Genomic DNA, 15875 nt, shown 5'->3' on the forward strand with positions numbered 1-15875 from the left:
ACTAGACCCAGTGTGTCCAGGAGCTTCCCGAACCAAAGCTGTGCCACAGGGAGGGCTCTTGGGGGGCTACAGTCTTCATCCCCACTAACTACAGAATTAAAGTCCCAACCCACTACCAGTATGCCGTCGGGAAACCCCAGGATCACATCACCCAAGTCAGCAAATGCGGTGGCCTGCAGGCCAGGGGGGACATATACAGACAAAATGGAGATCGTTTTCCCCTCCTACCGACCCGTGATAGCCGCATAGCGGCCCCTGTCGTCCAACACTACGTCATCTATCTCCAAGGGGAGGAAATTCTTACCATGATCCCCACCCTTCTCGACCCGGAGGTAAACCCTGAGTGGGCCACCAGACGGTAGCCCCGTCTGTTCAGTGCGTGGCATGTATTTCCAACCAAGTGTGTCTCTTGTAGTAAGATCACATCTGGGGCATAGCATTTCAAGTATTGTAATATAATCCCCCGCTTTATCCTATAACCAAGACCGTTGACGTTCCAACTCAGCAACCTAAGCTCCCCCCCCCATCCCCACATTGGGCACCCAACCCCCCGCGCCCGGGAACATGCACACAGGATAAAAGACAGAACATAGCGCAGCCTCGAACAAAATGAAAAGGAAAAGATCCCCCCACCGCCCCCAAAGAACCCCGAAAAACACCCCCCACCCTGCACCCCTGCGGGAGACCAGAAAGCCACCCCAACTTGCAGTGTGCCTGTCGCCCCATTAAACTAACCTACAAGAAGAGAGAGAAAGTCCCCAGAGGAGGAAGAAGAGGCCCGATTCCCCCCACCCCCGGGTATTCACAATATAAAGCAAATCTATCACAAAGCCACTGCTATAAGTCCATGATAATCGGCTTGCCGATGCAGACTCACTACTCCTGTTCAGACAGGCCACCCTCGGCACCTCTCGAACTCTCGCTGCTGGTGCGGTTTGATGGCAATGTGTCCAACCAGTCACAGACCACTTCGGGGCGATTGAAGAAAAACACCCGCTCCTCGTATTCGATCCGCAGGCTGGCTGGAAAAAGCATGGCGTACTTCAGTCCCATATCCCTGAGCCGTTTCTTCACCCCGGTGAAACCCAAGCATTGTTTCTGCACCGCCTGGGTGAAGTCTGGATAGAAACTAACTGAGGCATTGTCAAATTTGGTGGGACCTGTAGTGCGTGAGGCTTGCAGGATAGCGTCCCGGTCACGAAAATTAAAGATTCTGGCGATGATAGGCCTCGGTGCGGCCCCCAGCTTGGGCTTCCCACCGGGAACTCTATGAGCTCGCTCCACGGTAAAAAAGTTGCTGAGGCCCTTAGGCATAAGATGTTTCAGGACCAGGTCCTCCACCAGAAGGTCAGTGGACACATCCGCAAAGTTCTCCGGAACCCCCACAATGCGGACGTTATTGCGCCTGGCCCAGCTCTCGAAATCCTCCAGCCGGCGGACAAACAGGTCGTTGGAGGTACGGAGAGTGCGAACCTCAGCCTGGAGGTCCGAGACATCAGAGGTCAAGCTTGCAGTTTTAATGTCCAGGGACTTGACCCGTTCATTCGTCTTACCCAGGTCCGCCCTAATGAGGTTAACCTCGATCGCCACCGTGTCGATCTTCGCGGCAAGAGTTTTATATTGTTGGCCCATATCCGTCCAAACACTGGTGATGGCGCCCATGATGTCCTTCAATGTCGGCTACTCCGTTGAAGGAGTACCACCTCCGGCCCCCTCGAGAGCTTTGCTCGCTCCACCTGGGGACCCTTTTAGGTGAGTGTAGCGCTCTATGGTCTGGGTTTGAATAACACCACCGCGATTCGTGCCCTTGGTGTTCCGCTTCTCAGCATCTGCTTTGCAAGCCATAGCGGGCGATGGACTCCCAGGGAGCCAGTGGGATCTGGTTAAAATGATCCCACTCTCGATGGTCTTCAAGGGCAAAAAGGCTAAGACCCAAAGCAAGCGTAGGATCTGTTGCAGGAACGAGAAGTCGTATGGGGTAATCGTAGAGCGCCCTCGACAATGACCCAAATCGAAACCGAAATTACCACAGGGGCCGTGGGCGTGGCACACTGGCCGTTGTTGTTGAGTTACCACCTGGGTACCACGGGGACTCAAGTCCGGGGATGGTCTACGATGTAGGCCGCAAACTTCAGGATGCAGCAAGTCCGGTTCTCGGCGTCCGATTTGAGTTCCGAAAAAAGTTCTTAGGATCAGCAGGGCATAAGCAAGAAGTACCCGTCGTTCAAATCAGGATTTGTAGCAGGATAAATGCGGGAGGCGAAGAGGGTCTCAGGAGCCCTTTGCTCACGCGTCCATCTTGGAACCACACGAAGCTCCTCCTGGCTTCCAATCTTGATTCTGGTTGTTCTCCTGTTTCATTCGAGCGGGCTTGAGCAGTGCGTAATTGATCGTTTTCCAATCTTGATTCGCGTTGCTCTCCTGTTTTCTTCGAGTGGGCTTGAGCAGTACGTAATCGATCTGTTTCCAATCTTGATTCTCGTTGCTTGTTTGTTTGAGAAGAACGGGCTTGAGCAGTGCGTACTCGATCGGCTTCCAATCTTGATTCTCTTTGCTCGTTCGTTTGAGAATTACGGGCTTGGGCAGTTTGTATTCAAACAGCATTACGGGCTTGAGTAGTTTGTATTCGAACAGCTTCTAATCTTGCTTCCCATTGCTCATCTGTTTCTGAAGCTCGTAATGCCTTTTTCTTTTGTGCTTCTGATGTTGATTGACCAATCAATTTCCGTTTGGGGGTCATAACTGTCGACGATGCTCGCAAAATCGCTGTCTATTTAAGTATTCAAAAGATTATGAAGGACCTGGGGGGTCGATTTAAAAACAAAAATTGGACAGAAGCCTTTGCGGGAGTGTACTCAAACACTTCCCAAAGTTTCATGGCGATCGGATGAATGGTGTAGTAATGCATAAAGGACAAACAGACAGACAGACATACTTTCGTTTATATATATTTATATATAGATTTACATTGACTAATCCATCTTAGTATATTTATTAGGATTTTTTCATAATTTACAAAATATTATATAGATTTAAAATATGTTATAACATTTTTTGGTTAAAGGTCTATTGCTTTCTATGGGGAGATAGTTTTTTTTTCATTTAGTTGGCATTTTTTCCCACGAAGGGGCTGATTATGACTTTTGCTGCCTTAGGACCACTGTATTGTCCGTGGCGGTCTGACAGCCGCCTCGTCGATCGCGACCCTGCCTGAATACGACGTGTCTGTTTGACCACCGTGAAAATTATGTCCAGCCTTTCTTGCTGAGATTTTCACGGCGGGCACCCCGCCATGAAAAGGTCGGGAGAAAGGCATGTTCAGGGCCACAAAAAGGGCCCCGAGTGATTTAGCCCATGAGGATTGTGGCCGGGAGCACATGTTGTGCCCCCCTATGCCTGCACTGTTGATGCGTGTCCTGTTTGCCATGCATGACATGGTGCATGACAACAGTGTGTCCAACTTCCTCGAGGCACAGCAGTGCAGCTGGCATTACCTTCAGACTCTCTCTGAGAGCGGAGCGTACTGCCGGCCCCGCAATAAACTCATGATGCAGTGGTTAAGATACCGCCTGCTTGGCAGTATTCTCTCAGCCGTGACCACGGCAGGCTGACAGTGTGCCAGATTATTTCGCATGTGGCCCCTAAGTGTACATTTGTAGTCTATTCCAGTATTTTCTAAGCCTATTCCTTATTTAGTTTTCTCTAAGGGGTTTTGTGGTGGGGTGGGGTGGGGTGTGGGTTAATGTTATTAATGTCAATTATATTGTTAGTTTTGATTTTGAGGGTTAGTAGTTTGTGCTCTCTTGTTGAGTAATGTCGATTGGTAGGCCTACTTAAGGTTTGGTACTAGTCTTGTGTTACTTTACATATTGTAATGTTATATCTTGTGGTTTTTATAGTTTTATTGTAATGTGTTTTTTGTGGGTGGATATTTAATGTTTTTTACGTGTTTATGGATTGGAAGTCATCTCATGGACCTGTGGCTTCTGTTTTTTTTTAAGGAAATTAATTAGGTTTATAGTAAACCTCCATTATTTTTCTTTAATTTCCTTTGAATCTCGGATCTCCTGGAGCATTTCTTCTTTTTCGATTGTTTGGATGTTTATGGTTTTAATGATTTTAGATAACTATGTGGCTGATTACGACGCTAGTGGGGCCGTCTTTCAGTGGTCCTGTCAGAGGAAGTCAGACCATCAAAGGTCTCTTCCGAGGCCTTCGGTCCTACCGCTGGATTGCGATGCATGCATCATGTACTCAGATCGACTGCTGAAAGACCGACAACTGTGACAGCTTTTCTCCAACCGCAGCAATGGTAGCCAGAGACAAACTGCATCCATAGACCTGTACAGGGATCTCAGACTACCATCCGGGTTACGATATGGGTCTGATGACCTGTCAGCAGCAGTCTGACTGCCTTGAGCCATCGGAAACTCCAATCCGCTTCTCTCCAGCAGTCTCCACCATGGGTCTCCCCTATACCTTTAAAGCTGAACACAGATGACAACGATCCTGTGTGTGTCGGAATCCAGGTAAATCCCTCTACAGAATGCATTCCCATTGACCGGACTTTGCACATTATGCCACATTCCAGAAATGTGTTACAGGGTGCTCAAGCCTTATCCCCACATATGTTATGCATATTTGTGCATACCACATGTTTTCTGTTAGTTTTGTACACATTTGCAGTGATAGATTTGGGGAGATGTGCTCTGCTGTAGCTGTGACCACTGCGGTAGCAGCGGTTGCATTGTGATATAGCAGGGGGAAGCTTTCCAGCCTTGGTGGTCAGAAAGGGCCCACAAAGATGACAATCGTATGGTCGGGCGTCTTTCACCGGCAGGAATATGCTGGTGGTGCCGCAACTGGCACAGCCGAGCCTATTTCAGGTGCCAGTTTGCTGTCCTTTTCAGGGAGTTGAACTCACCATGAAAAGGTTGGCAGAATCGGAGCAAAGGGGGCCCTTTCCAGATTTGCGCCTGGGGTGCATACGGGGGCCACCTGGATTTCCCCTGGATTTGCACCCCCCTTCTTGTGGGAACAGCTGAACCAAACACAGTGGAAATAGCTTTGGTGATTTATTTACTTTACATACATTATTTCAAGCATGTAACTCTTCTAGGCACTATGCACCCCACCTCACAGGGGAAAAATCCTTTACCACGCAACCATTACAAAGCATTATGGTTAAATTGTGGTTTTAAAGACGCAAGTCGTTACATCGACTTGCACTGGAGGGAGGTCTAGACTAAGGAATAGTGTGAATTACTATTCCAACACCTTCCCTACTGTACGTAGACTGGAGTTGGAATAGTAATTCACACTATTCCTAAGTCCAGCGCCCTCCAACGCAAGTCGATGTAACGACTTGCGTTGTCAAAACTGTGATGATATGCGTTGTAACATCATACATTCACACACAGGCAATAAAGTAATTTTAGGGGTGACTTATTTAGCGCTTAGAATAGGGTTTTTAGGCCTGGACATGTTTGCAGGCGGCAGGGGACCCGGCCCCTGTACAAACCTGTGTCATGCTTTCAGGGTCACAAAGTGGATGCAACAATATAGTGCTTCAGTCCACATGTGACATTTCATTTTACGAAATTGTGCCATACATATGCTCTTGCACCAGAGTGCAAGTAAGGATGTGTTATGTCTAGCATAGGTTTTGTACTGGATGGTACCTCTTCCAGTGCAAAATCCATTACATAGACTAAATTAACATGTTTGCTGTACAATACAGCACACATGAAATGTTGGAAAATTCAGCATAAATATAAAAAAAACTTACATTTCTGGCACTATGATGTATTACTTTTTGATGCAAGAGCTAGTACCCATGTAACACCCACAGAACTCAACATTGACTCAAAGTAGCACAAAATAGCGCTGAGTTAATTTACTTTTTGACAACTTTCCAGGGCAAGTTTAGCGCTGGAAAGTAATTAGTTTATCGAAACTTTGCACATTTTATGAATTTGCCCCGGTGATAAGCCTGATAAATCTGCCCCTTAGTCATTACTTTAAAGTTAGATCTTCGCATCAGGCTGATTATTAGAGCCATACATTTTCTTTATTGTATTCATTTATGTTAAAGATTGTATTTAGTTACTTATATTGTAGAAAATATCGAAATGCCTACCTGTAATGATGTAATCTTAACATATGCCGGATACTGCTAAGAGTTTAATGTGGAATAGTTGTTTATATTATGTGTAAAGAATATGTTGTAGGTTGCATTTGAACTGTCACTATCCAAAGAATACTGTTTATTTTTCTATGGAGGTTAGAGTAACTCAGTAAACTGAGCACTAAAGCGGAGAAGGCTACTTTGCTTTATTTAATTTGTGTTGACAAGCATATTTAGGATGGCGGGCGGACTTTTGTCTGCCCTGCCACCCAATTGGTGCTGGGACCATCCGCCAGCGGTGCGGCGGTCCAGCACCGCCAATTAGGAAGCGACCCACATTCCCAATATTGCATGGCAATGAATGGGGGTACATAGGTACCCCCCAAGTGCAGCCCCCCACACCTCCGGGGGTCCGCAACGGGCTCCTAAAGCCATTCCAGCCAGCCTTTCCATGGCGGCATTGCCGACTTGGAAAGGCCTTTACCACCAGGCATCATAATAGGGATGGCGGTGCCTTCCAGGCACCCCCACCATATTATATCCTAGCTCCGCCCAGTCGGCAATCATAACAATTGCCAACTGGCGGAGAAGCAGCCGTCAAACTTTCCGTTCGCCACGGTACCCTCCGCCATGGTAATATGGCGAGGGGTAAATGTGGTTGCAATGGCGGGCGGATTGCCACTATCATAATGCCCCCCTAAATTATTTTTTGTGAGAAATACATATTGCCAATATGCATCTTTAATAGATGTTGCTTGTAATAAGAAAAGATAATGTAAAATAATTGTTTATATAAGGTTAGCAGATTACCAAGGACACAGACCTCTATTCCTGGGCTTCATTATAACAAGCTAATGTCTGCTTGGAGGTGCAGTCCTATTTCACTTTGCTTAATCTAACTGAACTATAACACAAATGAAAACCGTGATTTCTAAAAGAAGTGCTCATGACTGCAGCACTGCCTCCTTGATGATATCTAGCAATTTTATAAACTTACATTTATATACACACCATGGTAGATGACGTTTTTCTATCACATTGATTCTTTCAGTGATGTTTGAACACTGTATTTTCTAGTTCAGTTGCTCGTGCAGGAGGAAACATAAATGCAAATGCATCTAAATATATTAAAGTGTGTGCGTAGAAGCGGAAGTGTATGGCATATTGAATGTTGTACTGGCTGCATGAGTGGTAGGTGAACATTTCGGGACATCAGTGTTGACGGGGGCTTTATTCCTACTCGCACTGGAGCCCATACGTCCTTGTTATGCCACAGACTCAAATGAATTAAAAATAATACTACCAAAGAAAGTGCTGCATATTTTGGCTTTTCTTGCTGCATAATTTAGATAGTCCTGCCACATAATGTATCCCTACATTGTAGCATAATCGTACTGGCCCTCACAATGGAAAATCTCGGCTAAGTGGTTTGGAGACTGTCATTGTGATAATGAAAAATTCTATTTTTCACAGAACCATCTAATATTTCTAGATTTTATAGCCTCCTATGAAATACAGTTTTTATGTTGATGCTGAAGCTTGTGGATGGATGGATGGATGGATGGATGGATGGATGGATGGATGGATGGACGGACGGACGGACGGACGGACGGACGGACGGACGGACGGACGGACGGATGGATGGATGGATGGATGGATGGATGGATGGATGGATAACGTTATTGGCCTAAAACATGACTTCACCATTCTATCTACCAGAGGGTGTTTTAGGATTTGCTTAAGAAATTGTTGAATGGAAACATATTTATTGGCATGCCAGCAAATATCAGTTTACTCTTTTGCCATTTAGAATTAGTTGTAAATCTCTTCAGAAGTATTTATGTAGTTTTAAATAGAACATGTATTTTTATCTGGGCCGGAAAGTGCCTGACGTCTGCAGATGTCTGCAGACTTTTCCGGTTTTTGTGCACAAACTCTCACTGAAAAATGTATCCTCATAGATCTCGGTTTGTTCCAAGGGGGTCCAGTACCTCATTCAAGATATATATATTCCTTATAATAGATGCACAATCTGAATAAGCAATGCTTATCTCTTGTCAAACAGATGTGTAAACAATTATTTATTCATGGTTAAGTTTAATGATGCAGATAGTGTCTGAAGAAGTAGTTGCCAGGATGAATATGAGAGGGACTAATGAAGAGGCAAGATCAATCTCCAACAATGATAATTCTCTGGAGGTAGATAGGACATCTAACAGCTGGGAGCTGTACGGAAGCAGAAGGCGAATGATGTAAAAATTGATTAAGGTTTGGGGATCCACACATAATGCAGCTCCCAAGTAACCTCACATTCTTGCTGAGCCCTGCAGAGTTTGATTATCAAGCAGAATAATAATTAGGGTAAAAACAAACTAAATGTCTCATTTTAATTTTAACATATGAGAATTCATCTGTTAGGGAGCGAATTACATCATCCTGATGGACTACTGTCCGTTAGATTTAAGAGATCACCACCAGCTCAACAGCCTCTTTACCTTGAAGGGAAATGCTGTCATGGTGGTACCCTTTAAGATACAAAACGTTGGTGGATGTCTGACATCTGTTTTGAGAGCAGTATAAACATTTTTGTTTTTCAAGAACAAATTTCCAAAATTGGGAGTCTGTTTTTGAAAAGCAAAAACAAATATTGACACCTACACCGTGGGAGTTTTTTGCCCAGGATGTGGGGAGTCATTATTGTTTTTCTGTTCATCACTGCAAGGTTTTTCATGGAGGGGAAGGTCATAAAAAAGGACATTACACTGTCCACATTAAATAGGGCAGGCAGTGTAGTTCCCTTTCTCCGACAGCTCCTACTTCAGCAGGAATCTTCCATGGTTGGAGTCAACGGAGGCTCCACCAATGGAAATCTCACAGTCTGCCCATCTCTAAATGAGGCAGGTTAACTGAGATTGGCAGGAAGAGTACAATGTCACGTTTGCAATAGAGCACCATTTCTGCCAACCTCTAAATCATGCACTAAGTCAAAAGCTGAGAAAAACCCAGGAGAGTGCACGTAATGGCCAAATCCACGTAAGGTTTCCTATGGACCCATAACAACTTCTGATGCTCATTACGGTACTCATTTTGAATGTGCATACCTGTCACAGGCAGCTCATATGGTTCACAAACCATGGAATGGACCCTCTATTTTCTCAATGGATTTCAGGCAGACACTGCAAGTTATAGCACAAGAGGATGTGCATTTGTCCATCTTGGAGCTCATTTTGTGCCCAGCTAACCTCATAGGGCACCAGTTTTTTTGAGAAAATTAGGTCCTGGAACTGGGAGAGCTGCTTCACTCTCTGCTGAAAGCAGATGGTTTATGCATGGGAGGGATAAGCTGCTCCTTTAAACTGGTGTCTCAATTTTTAAATACAATATTTAAAATTAAATGTTCCAGCCCTCTGGGGTGTGAGACCTCTCTCACCATTTTAAGTGGGGTGTGGTAACATTGTGTCTACCAACTCTCAGCAGTTTTTTATAAGATATCTCATGTACTGAGACAACCAGATCCGGTTCGTAAACTGTGAAATGGCCAAAGTGACAACAATTACTTAATTTACCAGATTTGAGTTCGTTTTAAACTATGTTTGTAAAGTGGGTGATAAAATGCATTGTCAATATATTGTTAGAACATTCTACTCTAGTCTATAAGAACTTTGATTTACACCAAATTACTAAAAGCTCAAACACACCAATGGGCTCATTCAGCTTGAAAATCAAGTTTGGTGTCAGCCAGAGATCTTTGGTTATCACTCTGCAAACCTATTGTTTATGGATTGTAATGTGAAACACTTATTGTGAGACACTGGTAAGTCTTTCCTTTCCTTGATCAGTCTACAGAAAAATTTCCCTGATAACAATTATTTGCATTATTTCTACTTGAGTCACTAATAATGTCAAGAAATGTCCACTCCTTCCTCCAAGCGTCTCTAGCCACTTCTGACATCATCTGGTATAAGTCATACTGATAATTCCCAGAGCCCTGTCATCTGCAACTCGACCAGGGTGCTCTTGACTATCTCTAGATGTATCAGAACATTGCTTCACTCACAGTGATTTAAGTAATGTAAGGTCTGCTAGGATGGGGTCCTGGAAAAATAATGGACACTGAGCTGATGCCCTACAGGTCCCTCTTTATCTGTGTTCTGACTGGAGAAAAAAGCTGTAGTTTTTCACTGGTAACAACCAGTTGCTGCAAAGTAGTATCATCAGCAGTCCCCTTGTAGCACTGAGATGCAGCAACTTGGGGGAGATTGTTGTGTTTATCATTGAGGGCCAAGGGCCTAAGGTACGATTATATTCCAACTGAGTAATCAGGATATTTCACTTACTTTTTCTATGTCAAGTGTTGTACTGGCGATGGTTCAAGATAATGACCTTATATATATTGTTAGGTGAAATAGCCTACGGATTTTGAATAACCTGTGTCCAAGTAAAAGCCTATTTACTAATTTTTCAAGCATAATAATCTCTTTGACTTGTACTACGATGTGCCTTTAGCTAAGGAGGCCACGCCTTCTGAGAAGATTTCTTATAGACTCTCCTTGAAACAGGCACATTTTAGTACGCCCTCACCCTTTTCCTTCCACCTAGAGCACTGTAGTCTCTACCTTTTATACCTGCTTTAAGCCCAAATGTATGTATGTCACATAATCATAAATGTTCATTAAAATTCATCCAGGAATTTCTACATGCCATTAAAATATGGTCCAGATAGTTGGAAATGTTATGTCTGCGATTTATTTTTTTCCGTATAGAAAGCTTCAAACATCTCATTCAAACACTCAGCAAATTATTCTTGATCAAGTTAACATTAGACTTTCAGAAATGATAAAATAACTTCGATTGTGCTAACTCGGCTACCTCCTGCACTTTATGACCTACGCATAAAGGTTCACAGAAAAGTTATTTTTTTCATTCTTATAGTTTTATGAAAAGAAAACTGCAAACCTTTTTTTTACCTTCTTATAAAACTTCACTTATTTCATTACGAGTGTTTCATTCAAATGGAAAGCTGAGTCAACTCCCAAATGTGCACCATCAAAAGTCAATGAGTTCATTAAGAATATTGTGTTAAAAATTACCTGATATCTTGTTGGTTTGTTGAAAGCATTCTTCACCGTAAAGCTTTCTAAATTTCTAGAAGCAGCTTGATGGCGAATTTTCTGTAAGGAAAAATACCCATTATAAATGTTTTTCTGCACCCTGCTCTGTAGACACCAATATTATTTTTTTTAACATATTTTTCAATTCATTAGGCATAAATTAAAAGTAGAATGAGAAGCTTTTTATTTGCTTGGTTTAGTTGCCAGCGCATATGGCGATTAGCATTGGACTAAAGACATACTATTGTTATTATCTTTTTTGAACACCATCTAATAAATGAAAAAGGAAGATGGATAAATAAACGCTTCCGGGACAATGTTAATAAACTAAAACTATTAGAATGTGAAGAAAAAACATGTTTAGCTGTTTGCAACTGACCCCATGGGACAACATGAGACATCTCTGACAGCATGCTGTCAACACCTACCAAACATCCTCATGTGCCTATTGCACAGCCCCTTACGGACATCAACCAGTACCCAGTAAATGCACGACGCCCTTGCTAATGATTCAACTTTGCTTTTATTTTGACCGTAGACTGGACCATTTTTGGTTGTCAGTATTTTATTTTGGGTATTTTTCAACGGCATGTCTTAGACCATCTTACGGCCTATGGAATAAGCTTTTTGGAGCAGGGCCTGTCAAGGACCCACACACCTCAGGCTACATGTCTCTTTCAGCCGGAGGCAGAGGGCTCCTCGCAGTCTGCTGTGCTTCAGATGTGAGCAGCACATCCTCTAAACACATATTTGCTGCGCTGTGCCAACTGTTCTTAAACAACAAACAGAGAGAAACATACTTCAGAAGATTCCTTTCTCGCTCTCTTCCTGTATCATGCTCTGCACTCTTTAGACGAGGAGAACAGACAGGATTGGCGCTTTTCTCCTTCTTGACTCCGATTAAGTCGTCATTTATAGCATGGAATACAAATTGTCCCTGCTACAAATATGTCATTTGTTTAGTTCGTGTAATGTTACGCAATATCAGAAGGGCTTTCTGATTGGTTATAAATAAATATGCCTCCTTAATTTTGAGCTATCTTTTCGGTAGGTAAAATGTCAGAAATGCTCAAAGACACTTATTTTCTGCAAACACCTTCCTTGGTACACTTTTCTAAGAACTCCATTTGTCAGACACTAACCAGTGACAGGGAGAACGCTTTCCGTTGCATCATTTTGTATCGACAGATGCAAGCTATCCAGCACCACAGAATCAAATTTAGGTGGTAGGCCCAAGCTACTGAAATTAAACTCGACCAGGTAACCCAAGTTCTTTTTAGGGCTCGGGCCTCCGTCAACCCACGAAGTGGGGGGGCGGAGCTTCCGAGCTCTTTAGTGTTCGATTCTGAAAGGGGTCCGGCTTCCGCATTCTTTAGTGTGCGCCGCGTTTTTAATGGCATCTGCCTAGTGATTCGCCTTCGCTGTGGTGTCTATTTAGTAGCCTTGACGTGAGAGGCTATATTTACTTTTCGTCCGTCATTTATTGCAGTTGTATGGCATTTTCTGTGCGCGAACGAGCACAGCAGAGTGATTAATCTTAATTAGGAGCTCCTGTCAGAGTGCCCGTGTAATGCAATCCAGATGATCTGAGCGGTGAGCGCGTTCAATGTAAAATGACGAGAGGCAGCAGGCGAGGCTCACAGAAGATGACTCATACATGCTCGTCCACACTGTAGTTCTTGTGTTTCCTGAATACTCTCATTTCAAAAGGGCTTCTTTTCCTCGCACGCTGCGCTGCACTATTTTTGTCTGTGGTTTAAAAAACGGTGTTTAAAGGCGTTTTATTATAAAACATTTGGATTCTGGTTCTGTAAGCTTTGTTTTCCGAATTTTAATAAGTGCTGACATGCAGACTACTGGTTGAATAAATGATGAGGGTTAAAAGTGACCTTCGTGACACGTGCTGTAGAGCCTGACTCGCAGAGTGAACATGCGGTCATCATTATTGTAAAGTTAGTGGAAAAAACGTGAATATGCAATAATCATGGAAAACAGAGCCTTCCCGCTGTTACAATGGGAATTCACAAATGTGTTGTGTGTCTCACGTAATGCCAATGGCTATTTCATTAGGAAAAATTAGACTCATTGATACATGCACCACCACCAGCAGTACTACCAGTACTACAGCCACCAGTACTACCACTACCACCACCACCAGTACTAACAGTACCACGACCACCAGTACTACCACTAACACCACCACCAGTACTACCAGTACCACCACCACCAGTACTACCGCTACCAGTACTACCATTACCATTACCACTACCACCACCACCAGTACCACCACCACCAGTACTACCACCACCCCCAGTACTACCAGTACTACAGCCACCAGTACTACAACTACCACCACCACCAGTACTAACAGTACCACGACCACCAGTACTACCACTACCAGTACTACCAATACCAGTACCACGACCACCACCAGTACTACCACCACCAGTACTACCACCACCAGTACCACCACCACCAGTACCACCACCACCACCAGTACTACCACTACCAGTACTACGGGCAGCAGTACCACCACCACTAGCACTACCACTACTGGTACCACCACCAGTACTACCACTACCAGTACCACCACCAGCACCAGTACCACCACCACCAGTACTACCACTACCAGTACCACCAACACCGCCAGTACTACCAGTACTACAGCCACCAGTACTACAACTACCACCACCACCAGTACTAACAGTACCACGACCACCAGTACTACCACTACCAGTACTACCAATACCAGTACCACTACCACCACCAGTACTACCACTACTAGTACCACCACCACCAGTACTACCACTACCAGTACTACGGGCAGCAGTACCACCACCACTAGCACTACCACTAGCGGTACCACCACCAGTACTACCACTACCACCACCACCACCACCAGTACCACCACCACCAGTACCACCACCACCAGTACCACCACTACCAGTACTACCACCAGCAGTACTACCACCAGCAGTACTACCACTACCAGTACCACCACCTCCAGTACTACCACTACTACCACTACTACCACTACCAGTACCACCACCACCACCAGTACTACCAGTAACACCACCACCAGTACTACCAGTACCACCACCACCACCAGTACTTCCAGTACTACCACCATCAGTACTACCATTTCTACCACCACCAGTACTACCACTACTACAGCCACCAGTACTACCACTACTACAGCCACCAGTACTACCACTACCACCACCACCAGTACTACCACTACCACGACCACCAGTACTACCACTACCACTACCAGTACTACCAATACCAGTACGACTACCACCACCAGTACTACCACCACCAGTACCACCACCACCAGTACCACCACCACCAGTACCACCACCACCACTACCAGTACTACGGGCAGCAGTACCACCACCACTAGCACTACCACTACCGGTACCACCACCAGTACTACCACTACCAGTACCACCACCAGCACCAGTACCACCACCACCAGTACTACCACTACCAGTATCACCAACACCGCCAGTACTACCAGTACTACAGCCACCAGTACTACAACTACCACCACCACCAGTACTAACAGTACCACGACCACCAGTACTACCACTACCAGTACTACCAATACCAGTACCACTACCACCACCAGTACTACCACCACTAGTACCACCACCACCAGTACTACCACTACCAGTACTACGGGCAGCAGTACCACCACCACTAGCACTACCACTACCGGTACCACCACCAGTACTACCACTACCACCACCACCAGTACCACCACCACCAGTACCACCACCACCAGTACCACCACTACCAGTACTACCACCAGCAGTACTACCACCAACAGTACTACCACTACCAGTACCACCACCTCCAGTACTACCACTACTACCAGTACCACCACCACCACCAGTACTACCAGTAACACCACCACCAGTACTACCAGTACCACCACCAGTACTCCCAGTACTACCACCATCAGTACTACCATTTCTACCACCATCAGTACTACCATTTCTACCACCACCAGTACTACCACTACTACAGCCACCAGTACTACCACTACTACAGCCACCAGTACTACCACTACTACCACCACCACCAGTACTACCACGACCACCAGTACTACCACTACCAGTACTACCACTACCAGTACTACCAATACCAGTACCACTACCACCACCAGTACTACCACCACCAACAGTACTACCACTACCAGTACTACGGGCAGCAGTACCACCACCACTAGCACTACCACTACCGGTACCACCACCAGTACTACCACTACCAGTACCACCACCACCAGTACCACCACCACCTTTACCACCACCACCAGTACCACCACTACCAGTACTACCACCAGCAGTACTACCACCAACAGTACTACCACTACCAGTACCACCACCTCCAGTACTACCACTACTACCACTACCAGTAACACCACCACCAGTACTACCACTACCAGTACCACCACCACCACCAGTACTTCCAGTACTACCATCATCAGTACTACCATTTCTACCACCACCAGTACTACCACCACTACAGCCACCAGTACTACCACTACTACAGCCACCAGTACTACCACTACCACCACCACCAGTACTACCACTACCACTACCACCGCTAATACCAGTACTACCACCATCAAT

The 15875-nt window shown here is 45.0% G+C and overlaps 1 protein-coding gene across 1 annotated transcript in view; it reads right to left on the minus strand.

Annotated features, from left to right (window-relative positions):
• The window catches only part of TRPC7 (transient receptor potential cation channel subfamily C member 7), a 1554154-nt gene that overhangs the window by 88895 nt on the left and 1449384 nt on the right, over positions 1-15875 (minus strand). Inside the window, exon 10 of the mRNA XM_086931521.1 lies at positions 11218-11298. Coding sequence (XP_086787647.1) covers positions 11218-11298 — 81 coding nt within the window. The remainder of the gene's footprint in view (positions 1-11217; positions 11299-15875) is intronic.

The sequence above is a fragment of the Lissotriton vulgaris genome, chromosome 7 (genome assembly GCF_964263255.1).
Source record: "Lissotriton vulgaris chromosome 7, aLisVul1.2, whole genome shotgun sequence".
NCBI classification, from domain to species: Eukaryota; Metazoa; Chordata; class Amphibia; order Caudata; family Salamandridae; genus Lissotriton; species Lissotriton vulgaris.